The 12,853-nt window shown below is 35.3% G+C and overlaps 1 protein-coding gene across 6 annotated transcripts in view; it reads left to right on the forward strand.

Moving 5' to 3' along the window:
* grip2b (glutamate receptor interacting protein 2b) overlaps nt 1–12,853 on the forward strand; it is a 173,141-nt gene that overhangs the window by 67,936 nt on the left and 92,352 nt on the right. The window contains exon 1 of one of the 6 annotated variants that reach the window (XM_027140819.2): nt 3,678–4,017. The exons of 4 other annotated variants lie outside the window; for them this stretch is intronic. In XM_027140819.2, coding sequence (XP_026996620.1) covers nt 3,963–4,017 — 55 coding nt within the window. In that variant the 5' untranslated portion in view covers nt 3,678–3,962. Of the gene's footprint in view, nt 1–3,677; nt 4,018–12,853 lie in introns of those variants that run through there. One more of the 6 variants, XM_047810653.1, reaches the window with a different exon arrangement.

Genomic DNA, 12,853 nt, shown 5'->3' on the forward strand with positions numbered 1-12,853 from the left:
CCCCGGAAGAGCTGGAGGAAGTGTCTGGGGAGAGGGAAGTCTGGGTGTCCCTGCTTAGACTGCTGCCCCCGCGACCCGGCCCCGGATAAGCGGTAGAAAATGGATGGATGGATGGATGGATTTTTTTCCTTTGCATTTTGAGAAAAATCAGGACTTTATTTCAATCTTTGTTTACGAACCTAAAATATTTGAAATGATAAGGTCAATTTTTCCACAGTATTGGTCCTGGGTTGCATTGTACATTTATCACAGCAAGAGTTACAAGCATAGAGTTAATATTAGCTAGTGACTTTTCCTACTCTTCAGCATTACTTTATTGCTTCTCACATGACTGCAAACTCTATAGTGTTGATATCAATGATTTGTATATTTTCATGTCATTTGTCTTGCATATAAAGTATATGTTATTATGTTAGGATGCCTCTTCTACAGCACGTTAGATGAATAACTTGTATGTTGCTTTATTATTAAGCTGTACAACAGTATGGTCTGCATTGTTTGTGAAAGTAATTAATGGGTGTGTCTTAATTTCATTAGAATATTTTAATTGTTAATTAATAACCTTAACTAGACATCACCTACATATGACAGACACCATAGGAACTGTGCCTTTTTACTACCAGCATTAACGATAATGTTCTCATTGTCAAAAATGTCACAGGTATTAAAGAACACGGCCGCGCCAGTTCAGACCTAGTGACCGGAAAGTCATAAACTCAAATCCATGGATTGTCAGAACACCACTACTAGACATTTCATAAAGATCGTAAACCCTGAAATCTGTGCTTAGACTGTAATGCGGCTCATGTATCAGTTACTACAGATAAAGGTGTCTGGAAAATAAATGTAAAGAAATTCCCTAAAGTGTGCCTCTATAGCATCTCCCTCTCTAGTGAATAGTTTAATATCTGCATAACTGCGGGTCAGAGATTAATCAGAGTAATGAAGTTGCACTGAAATTCTCTGTCAGCTTTTATAACATTGCTCCTCTAAAGTCAGCAAACTGCTTTGGTGTCTCACCAATATTGCATGAGAGGGCAATTATAATTGTACATAAAAACTCCATGAAGTTTTAATCTGAAGATAGATAAAACGACAATTAAAATGACGTTGAAATAAAAAGTTATGATAAAATGACTTTTATTTTAGCACATAAGAATATTTCTTTTTCATGTGAATCTATTCGTTTTTAATTATGCTCTCTCTTCATCAAATCATTAAATGAAACTGATATTTTTGAATTCTTTGTACTTATGAATTAAATGAAATGAACATAGATCTATTTAGATAATAGATCTATTTTTTAGATGTGCATTTATTTCTGCTTACATAAACGACTACATATCTGCTTTACCTAACATCACCAATTAGATGTGTGTGGATTTATTTATGTGGAACATAATGCAGAGATTATTTAAAGCATGCAATCATCATTATCCTATAGTGAGGCATTTATACATTACTACAGGATTACAGATAGAGTTTAAAGGATTTCGTACCTCATAGCCTCAAGGTTTTACCAGGTTGGAATAAGTTAGCAGTAATGTTCTGTTATAGGTCCAGACCGCTTAGTTGTCTTGACAGATTTTCATGGTGTCTTGTGATTATTCAATCATGACTGAAGAATAAATCCTTAAAGAGATTCCCTTTTTTATATCTGTCATAGCTGATGATTTACATTTACATGTAACATTCATATTTGCATATACAGTAAAGGCAACCTTACACAGGGCTGTCTGATTACGGCTGCAAACTTAATCCTGTATTTTTATATAAATCCCCAGAAGTATAAGATCATTTAATCACAAGCTGCACATTTGTATGCAATGTAGCATTCATTCAAATAGGGTTTTAACTTTCAAGTGTGTAGATGAGCTTATTTTCCTTGGAGTTCTTTACCTCGTTGCTTCCATAACAACAAACTGCAGAGCAAACAGAGATGTCATGTTCTGTCCATCACTGTTGAGGTGTCTAGCCACTGGAAAGGACTGGAGACATCCTTTATCCATTCGTACGCACCTGCATGACTGAACAAACATCCAGTCTTCTCTTAGTTTGTAAAGTTGCTATTCTTTATAGGGTACGGTTTTAGAGGTTGTAGTAAGACATTTTACAAATAGAAGATCTGTAAGAATAATTCTACATGTTTATTTACATTCGTGTACTACACTGAACACTTATATTGATATTGGATCATCCCTGGATGCTTCATAGATTCTACCTGGATGGATATCCATCATGTGAAATTAGACAGACTAATTAGACTATGGTATTAGACTCGCTACACATTCACACAATCATTCACATTTATCAATTTAGGGGCTTTTTATACCTGGTCACTTCATGCGTTTTCTGTGATCCGATAGCTATCCGATCGTAAAAAGACCAGGTGTAAATGCCCTCCGAAACGGTTTCGAGACGGATATAAATCTGATCGTTCAAACCACTTCAGGAGGTGGTCTGGGACGCATTTCAGATGAAACTGGACAGGTGTAAATGAATGTGTCATACGTCAGTGCTATACTCCTCCCAAACGGAAGTATGTCACTTGCAAGTGACTCACGAGTCGTGCATCGCACCAGAAACAAACAGTAAATGCTGTTTTTTTGTAGCATAACCGTCGTAACAAGTTTTTTAGTCTTCTTTTTGATTGCATTCTGAAAACCGCATACACCAAAATGTGTTCCATTTCAATTACCCCGGAAATGAGGTAAAATATATTTGCATTTTGGGCGGGAGTAGAAAGACCGCATTGACATCCGTTTATATGGCCTAATGTAAATGGAACAGTTTTATCTGATCAGAGAAAACACATGAAGTGACCAGGTGTAAAAAGGCACTTAGACTCACCATTATTTGTGATTATTTATTGAACACAACATGGATGAACTAAGGCAAATACAGTACATTCAAATAAATCATACTGAAGTATATTAACTGAATGAAATATTCAACCATACTTGTTCATACTCAAATTGTTTTGAGTTACCTGGAGGAATTTTGAATATAATCTGATTAATCAAGAAGAGTTTCAGATTCAGGTTCATAATTATATTCATTTAAATGTTCCTGTGTTGATCCTACTCGGTTGTGTCTTTGAACTCAAAGAGTATTTTGCCTAATGATGTGTTTGTGGTGCTCTTAGGATCTATGGATTACAAATTCACAGTAATTTGTCCAAAGGTATAGTTAAGATGACAGGTTGAGTTGTACAAGTGATATGCGTTCATATGAAATCCAACAAATTCTACACATCCCATAAGTCTGGATAATGTTGGTCTACCTGTTTTTAGATTCTGGCTTACTATGAAATCAGATCCCTGGTGTGTGTACATTCAGCAAGAGTTATGTGGACTGAGAATTGTGATCTCCCTTAAATGGTACTGTAATAAAACAGAGAATCCGAAGAGCCTCTCTGTCATTAATAACACTGTCTCCTAGCAGCTGGTCCTCCAGTATGGGAGTTAGGTGGAATTCGGAGTTGCATTTAAATGCTGCAGTGTGAATGAGAGAGAGAGAGAGAGAGAGAGAGAGAGAGGGCGAAAGGGAGGGAGTGAGAAGGAGTGAGAGCTCATCAACAGCAGCCTTTAAGCGATGAAGCTTCATAAATATTGATTAGCATCTTGATGCTGATCGAAAGAATTGATGAGTAGCACTCAGACTCAGATGCTAATCTCTCCTTAAGCAAAAGATTTCAACTCGGTGTTCTTGGTTCAGTTCTGCCTCTCTCCTCCTTTATGCAACTTTCAACACTGGGATGGAGACTTTTGTTGATGTGTAGTTCAGCTGTAGTCAAAGTGGGCACTCGTTCACGCATTTGCGCTCCTCATAGAGCCATGTGACTTGTTCCCGAGCACTCCGGAGCTATTCCCCCTCCTCCCCTCTTGGTTTTCTTTCTGTCTTTTTTTTGCCTCCTCCAAGGATGAGCTGCTGAGGAGAGGAGGAGGTGTGAAGAGGTGGATATGTTTTCCGTTTCGCTAAAGTGCCGGATGGGGGTCATCAGACGCAGGATCAAGGGTATTGTGCAATGCGCCACTTTGGCACGAGATTAATGCCGGGTGGGATATGAATGTGTGTGTGCGTGTGTATGTGTGTTTGTATGGAAGGTTGGGTGGCAAGTGGGGCTTACTTTTTAAATCTGCCAGAGTTGCTTTCTCAAAGTGTCTATTTTTCAAAGTGTCAGTTTTTGTTACTTGCATGTCAGTTGGCGTGTGTTTCAAAGGTTGATGGATTTTAAGGAAGTTTGCAGGCAACGTTGTTTGAAATTTAGCCAAGAAGTTCTGCATTTTACAGTTTTTCACAAGGTTTTGTTTGATTGTAGATGTTCTTCTTAAGGGCAGTTGGCACTCAGTGTGTCTTTGGGCATGTTGTGTTATTTTACCTGCTTCTTTTCTTTTATAAGCTTAAGGTTGAGTCTTATTGTGTATAAGAAGTGTGAGATGACCTTACTAACAGTATTATAGGTTGATGAAGTGATTAATTGATGATGCAGAGTAAAATGTCTTAAAAGAGCTTTGTTTTTTTTTTTGTTTTTTTTGTAGTTTCAAAATAAAACAGGTAGAAGTTTTTTAATATTCTTGTCAGTTGTAAACGATTACTTTTTACCCTTTTTTGGAGGCTATTTTTTGGATGGTGTCTTTCACCTTATTATACTTTCACCTTAATTTGAGCAATATGATTGTCATATAAACTGTCATGGGGAGTTACTATGAAAGTATGCAATGTCAACATGCTATTGATATAATGATATTGTTACAAGACATGTTTTTATTAGTATCCATTGTGACTCACAGTAACAAGTAGCTGATTTTATCTTATTTCCTATTCATGCATCTACATTAGTCCCTATATCCTGATCAGAATTGAGGTGGATCTAGACCTTTTTTCTCACCTGTGATACACATATGAATTCACACAATTGGGGTAATATAATGTTACCAATTTAAATACCAGAGTCGTGAGAAAACATACACCAACACACAAATAGATAATTTTCTAAATATGATAGTTATATAATGAATTTAATATTGTTTCTAAATAATATTTTACTGTTAAACAGTTTAAATTAGTCATCAGTAAATATAAGTTAAATAAGTAGTACCAATTTAAAAAATAAAACAAAATAATAAAATTGTAATACAGAAATTGTGAAATAAAACATTTTGTGCATTGCATTAATGTAAGATTAGTGGATTTTTTTGCTAGCCATGCTAGCTGGAGAGTTGTTCAGAAAAATGATTCAAAGCTCAATATTAAGCTTACCTTGTAAGAATCCACAAATGTAGTCAGCTAATGATGCACGGTGATACAAAATTTATGGTTTTGGTATTTGCAGTGTTTTTTTTTTCTTTTTAATTAAAAGTATGCCTGCCAGGGATTTCAGTAACAGTGTTATATTGGGTTGTGTTTTACGGAGATTAGGTGGTCACTAATTCTTTCAATGTAGTAACTATGTGGCCTGAAATTATATTTAACTCAAATGATTGAAAAAATGCTGTAGTAACAAGATTTAAGTTTCTCATAGCTGGATCTGATCAAGGCTAGTTCAGATTCATGAATTGGCCATTATTGTCTTTTGAAATAAAACACCTTGATCTGTTGATTTCAAAAGGCAAGATGTGTTTTGTCTTCAAATATGTGATTGATTTCATGATACTTTAAGAATACCAGCTATCCTGATTTGCAAGAACCATTTCTACAGTCTTTACTCTAGGGATATGTTTCTTTCTTATACGCTGCTTATTTTTGGCCAGGGCCTCACAGGCGACCTCGAAATAAAGTGCTGAAAGGAGATAATAGTTGGCATTTCATCTTTCCTGATCTAACAGTGAATGCGTTTGTAAGCTAAAATTCTTAAACTCCTTAAATTCCTCACATAACATTCCTATTAATTTGTAGATGTTGCAGAATAATGTGCTTCATAATTAATATGTAACAGCTGAGTGGAATGTTGAGTAGGTTTGCATTAAAAACTAATTTAATATTCAGACATTTAGTTGGAGAGAATAATTTGAAAGAACAAAATCCTGGGTGAGTTGAGATAGGGCTTTGTGTGTATTTATATCCTATCTGTTTTATCAGTGAATAACCTTCCAGCTTCATTGGAACATAACCTAGATTTTAAATTCATAAATGTCTAAATGTTCACGCTCAGTCCCAACAGCTTAAGCTAACTCCAGCTGCAGAACTCAGACTCTTCAAAGATTTGAAGGAGTTTTTTTGAGAGGGTTTATCAGTCGTGAGACAATTATTAGGCTGTGAGGGTTTGACGGTCATGCTGAGATTGGACTGACCACTCTAGGGATTCCAGACGAAAGCTCAAGTCGCACTCAATTTAACACAGAGCTGGCAAACATCCAGAAAGCGCCACACCATATACCATGTAACTGTCCACAGTGATCATCTGAGAGGGTGTACAATAAAACTGCCACTTATGTCCACTAAATACACCTTGTTACATTGTTTATCCTGAGCTTTTATATAGCAGTCATCTGATATCACAATGATGAAATTGCATGTGCAGATGAAAGAAAGAGTCTCACTGCACTTATGAGGTGCAACTTTTGAACACAATTCAGTATGTATCCTGAGACTGTCTCTTGAGAAATTGTGCAGTAGCTGATGAATGTAAACAAAGGCCTTTTTCCTTTCATCCGCGTTGTGACGCTTTATTCTGGAAAGGTGCTACGGCAGGTGATTTATGAGTTACGCACTGTGTGTGTGACAACACGAGAGCGCTTCAGGGCCCTCCGTCTTTCTTTCTTGGCTTTCATGTCGTAATGTGTTAGCTGTATCTTTGCCATGCGGAAGCTCTTTTGTTAATTGTGGGTTTTCAAAAAGAAGACAGTTGAGTGAAAACATTGTTTTGTCTTTGCTAACATACCGAAAAGACAAGTTAATTTGTTTTTAGTAGCAGCTCTAAAAATTTGGTAGTTTTACTGCAGTATAAATCACTGAATTATTAGAACTGAGTTCATATGACTGGAACTGTAGACTTAAAGACAGTAAAGATTTAAAAAGCTTTTTTCTTTACCTAAAAGCCTTTAAAGATAAACAGCAAGGTAGATCTTGTATTTCTCTTGCTGAAACACAGTGCTCATTAAATTTAGTGAGCAAGAATTAAATACGTTTTATTTTTGGCTAAAGACAATACATTTGCCCTTGTATTGACTTATCAGACTAAACATACCTAGGGGCAGAAAATATTTACTGTACTTGTTATTTTTTTAAAGCTATTGTTATGTCTCTGTGCCTCAAAGGTCCATAGCAGGACTTTAATAACTGTAGAGAAGCCAAACATTTTGTGTTTTTAAATTCTTCCATCCTTTATTCCTGCCTTTGATTTAATCTGCAAACAAAAACCTTTGCTCTCTAATCCTGCTAAAACAGCAGCAGGGAGCCGAGTACTTTTCCTGAAGCATGTTCTTCAAGATTTAAATTTAGATCAGCATAACCGTATGAAAATGGAATCTGCTGCAGTGTATTGTAATAAATCTTCAAGGCTATTTATTATGTCTTCTCTGTTTAGACTCTATATACAGTCCTGGAACATGTTCTAAATGCAACACAATGAATGAACATGAACAGTAATTCATTATATTTTTGCTATCGTATTATTGTGGTTCTTCATGATAAATTTATAATCTCTGAATATTTGGCCGTGTTTAATCCTCTACCGTTTTCATATCCAGACAAACATACTGGGAGCATTTTTCATTTCACATATTGGAACCTTACTGGTTGTAAGATAAAGGACATAAAAGCTTTCACGTGAGCAAATATATATTTCTGGAAACTACACGAGTCGTTAAGCTAGCATCGTAAAATCACATTTTGTTTTGACACCTCGCTTAATAACTACACATATAAAGTAATATACTTATGGAAAAACTTTACTGCTAAATTATAAAAAAAAAAAATTATTAACAGTATACAATGCTGATCATTTAGGTTACCGCAGCTTCACCACAAACTGTGCACTCGCACCTTTTAGGCATTTCAGTATCACAACCACACAAAAACCAGAAACAAATACAGTAGGAATAAAATACACGTCTTAAAATGTTCGTCATAATGATGGTAGACACAGATGGCTAGGATTAAAATCCCACTTAAAAGTGCATTTGAAAGACAATAATCTTGACATGGCCAGTCACATAGAGGTATAAATTTAGAGGTAGCGTTGAAAACCCAGTCATATGAATATGGCTGGTTTAAGGTTCCTCACACAGAATTACTGTAATAATTGACATTGCTCCAAATTACAGTAAACGGAAATCTAAACTTCATTTTTTGTCTTATCGTAAAAGAGAAATTAATTGTCTGTTCTATTAGATGCTCAACACACAGGCATCTTTTCCTCTGAAATAAAATTTAACAATTCCATCCAGAAGTCAGACCCATTTTAATAGCAGAGCAGTTCATTTGAGAATGTAGCGAATGTTTTTAGATATAACAAAAAAGCAGGAAGATGCAGCTATGCAGGTTTTTTTTTAGTTCTTCGAAGAGTACATTCTGAGTATTGACTGACTAGCTTTGGCTTTGGAATACTTTCATGTTTCTCATAACAGACAAGTGCATTATTTGCTTATTGGTTTGAAACACACTGACTCCTGCTTGGTCATTTTTCATCTATTCATGTGTTTCATTGATGTCCATAAAAATATTAGGTTGAGTAGGTTGATACTGATATGTTTTCTTGTATTGTAGCTTTAAAGCCATTCTGTTAGGGCCTTTTAATTGCATTGCATTACTCAAAGTAATAGCAGCAATTCGTGTGCAAGGCTTGTGTGCGAGTACTAAATCGCTCCTGGTGTTCAATGATATTGTAATTAGTCATTGATTTAGCTTTTGTTAGACCCAGTTTAGTCAGTATTTGTGATGCTGTAGTTACAGTTGTTAGCCTTGCACTTCAGCACTGTATTAACAATAAAATAATTGCCCAGCTCAGTTCTGTTTAAAGCTTAAAATCTTAAAAGCATCTTTGTGTGAGATCTTATGCTATATGCCCCCGATATTGTGCCATCTAACATTTGCAGATTAAAATTCTAATTTTAATTTTATTTGCCATACACACAACCATACACAGTATTATTCAATACATGTAGTAAAATGCTTGTATGTCTGTCTTCCCATCAGCAAGAGTAAAACAGTGGTGAAACTGAGTTAAATAATAACTGCACAATTATAGTACAGTTCAGGAGCTGTAAGTACAGATATTTTACAAATAAAAGTAAAAATTTAAATCAAAGTTAAAGGTGAGCAAGAATATATACAATTGTACATGAGAGTTATATGGGACCTGTATACAGTAAGGCAAAATAGGTTTGATGGTAGTATCAGTTGTTAAGTGGTATCAGCTATGTTAATGCCAAAGGGGTAGAAGTAGGGATTGTGGCCAGACATTTATAAATTCATTACAAAAAAAAAAAAGAAAAAAATTTGAATAAATCTAATGAATTATTAGCTGTAACCAAGTTCATTAAAAATGAAAAAAGATGATATAAACTACACATGCATGTGCTCTGAATTGGACAGCAGCAGAGTTCTTGTACACTGAAGTAGTCCTGATAATTTGTTGTTTTTTTTTATATTTCTTCCTTTATGCCCACACTACACTTGTTTAAAAATTGAAGATATTTATTGCTTGATCTGTTTGCCAAGCATTGATGACTAAAGCTAAGATGCAGCAGAGAAAGCTATTGCTCTGCTCCAAAGTCAGACAGAATACGCTATTAAGACTTATTACCAGATACAATGCTGTTTCATTTTTGTTTTTCATAAAACTGCAGGCATCATGTTTTCACACTGACATTTATACTATCCAGCTTTATAGCCATTGTGATTATCGTGATAGTAACACCTTTCTTTTATGCTTTGTGCCTTTCTGAATGTTTCTAATTTTTCAGGCTATATTGTATGTCCATTCAAGTCTTGTAGTTTCTCACAGATCAGTTGCTGTTTGTTTTGTTTTAACTTTTTTAAATATTTTTTTATGTTGATTTTAGCTATTGGTTCATCATAAATCAAATTTACCTGAAGTTTTTTGTTTTGCTTTATTGGGACTTTCCTTACTGAAAACACTACCTCTAATGATGACCCATTTTAAACAAGCCACGTTCAATTGATTCTACTCAATGTTCTTTAATATATATTCATTTACTTTTTATTATTGCTCTTTTAGTTTTAGTCTGTATGACTGATCACGTGAATTGAACTTTGAAATACTTTGAAATAAGTCAAATAACCTGTCATTGTCTGTACTAGTATCAGAGAAGATCTGGATATTAATTTGCACCTTAAACTGGACTTGTGACTCATGCAGTATCTGAGACTGAATGTTAATGAAATTTCAACCTGGATGTGAAAAAAACTAATAAATTCATCATAAATGCCTAACACAGTCAGTTAATAAAAAAAATCCATCTTTTTAATTGTTTTTTCACTTTTCAGTGCTTTCATTCTATTTATCTTAATCAGGGCCATTAAGCTCTGAATATTTTGAGCCTAGCCTCAGTTTTTGTTTAATTTTCACAGAGTATTCTTAGCATTTTTAGTTTGGCTAAATTCATCAAAAAAGTTGAAAAAAGGTGTATATAATTAGAATTTTTAAGAGAAAGTATATAAAATGGCCAGGTTCTTAAACCGCATTTAAAAAGTGACTACAGCTATTATACTTGTTACTGTACACAGTAAAATTATACTTTACTACAGTTACTGAAATGTTGAGTATTATTCATTCATTTGTTTTCTAATGGACAGATGAGTCTCTAAATTCTTCTGTTTACACACACATTTTTAATGTAATACACAATACACAATACATATGTGTTATGGTAGATTTTTTGCAAATCAATTTATTATATTAAATCATTTTATAATGTGCTGTCCATCTAATTTTAAACACAAACTGTAAAAATACATATAAAATATGTTTTCAAGAATGATTAAAGTTCCATTGACAACTGTCTAACTTGGTGAGTTTTTATTAAAGCCATTAAAAATAGTTGTCTGTAGTCGGTGTGAACATCTCTGAACATTTTGTTGGAATTATTTATTCATACATTTAATATGTTAATATGGTATAATTAGAATTTCACTTCACCATATTCTTCTGCACAGCTGTTTCTTTTTCATGGCCTACATTAGTTTTACTACCTGTTACATTAACATCCCATTTGTTACTTCACTCTCCATTTTATTTTCTTGCTTTAAAAAGCTTAGCCTCCATAAGGATCTGGACTATACTGAGGTAATTAGACACTATAGTGTGTTTTTGGCTAAAGCAAGTCATGATAGTGATATGAGTGTGTATCACTTAATGCAGTGAGAAGGTTACCGGCTTGCTTTTACCACAGGAGCTTTTTCCCCTGCTCATTCACCACTGTATTTGTATTGATCTGGCTCTGTGTACCTCCAGTTTGAAGACATAGGGGTCAACTTGTGTGACTGCAGGCTCACCAGTTGCCAGTTGAAAATAAATACTCTACTTTTTAAACTCATCAAAAAGGAAGAGTTTGAGACTGGAGAAAAAATGTTGTCCAGCCTTCCTGTCTAATTGCATTGAGCCTCAGATTCCTGTTCTTGTCTTACGTAAGTTGAGCTCAATGTAGTCGTCAGCATGCAGCTCACATGCTTAAAGGTTTGTGTGTTTTAAGCTCCTTTTAGCTCAGCATGGATGTAAAGTGTGATTGTTTGAATTACTGTGGTGTTCCTGTAAGCTCAAACTGATCTGGACATATTCCTCTTTTATCAACAAGGCAATTCTACCCAAAGAACTGATGCTCACTAGATGCTCTTTTATTTGTTTGTTTTTGAAACCATTCTGTATAAGAGACTGCTGAGTGAAATAATACTCCAGAAGATAAAGAGTTTCTGTATCAGGCCCAAATAACCATGCTCCATCCAAACTTACTGAAATCACATTTCCATGCCACATGTTTGGCTGGTTGGGTAAATGCAGTTAGTATACAGGTGTTCTGTATAAAATAGTGCATAATGGCTACATTTATATCTATCAACTAACTATGTAACATAATGAAGTTATGATTATTTTGCAATCAATGCATATATTTCTCTCTTTTAATCCAGAGTAGGGGGGCACGGTGGCTTAGTGGTTAGCACGTTTGCCTCACACCTCCAGGGTTTGGGGTTCGATTCCCGCCTCCGCCTTGTGTGTGTGGAGTTTGCATGTTCACCCCGTGCCTTGGGGGTTTCCTCCGGGTACTCCGGTTTCCTCTCCCAGTCAAAGGACATGCATGGTAGGTTGATTGACATCTCTGGAAAATTGTCCGTAGTATGTGATTGTGTTAGTGAATGAGAGTGTGTGTGTGCCCTGCGATGGGTTGGCACTCCATCCAGGGTGTATCCTGCCTTGATGCCCAATGACGCCTGAGATAGGCACAGGCTCCCCGTGACCCGAGAAGTTTGGATAAAATGAATGAATGAATGAATGAATGAATGAATAAATGAATAATCCAGAGTAACATTTATGGTTTACTATAGTCTACAGTAGTTTGGCTGAGCAAGATATATGATTTATGGCACATTTATGCTGTGCGCATCCGTTTCTAATGTCTTTAATAGATTTATGGTCTTTCTGATGTCTTTTTACTTCACTGGGGCAGTGATATTCCACCTTGATGTGGCCAGTCACATAGAGGTATAAATTTAGAGATAGCCTTGAAAACCCAAGATCAGGGTTTGCCACAGATTTGAATGTCACCTGAGCTGCTTAATCATCTCCAGTCATGAACATGACAAGTAAATGACAAATGCGTCCTTGTCTTTGTCATCTCCATTACACAGAGCTGATTCCCTGGCCACAGCAAATGACTTTGACTATTGATTTAAT

Source organism: Tachysurus fulvidraco, chromosome 2, assembly GCF_022655615.1.
Source record: "Tachysurus fulvidraco isolate hzauxx_2018 chromosome 2, HZAU_PFXX_2.0, whole genome shotgun sequence".
NCBI classification, from domain to species: domain Eukaryota; kingdom Metazoa; phylum Chordata; class Actinopteri; order Siluriformes; family Bagridae; genus Tachysurus; species Tachysurus fulvidraco.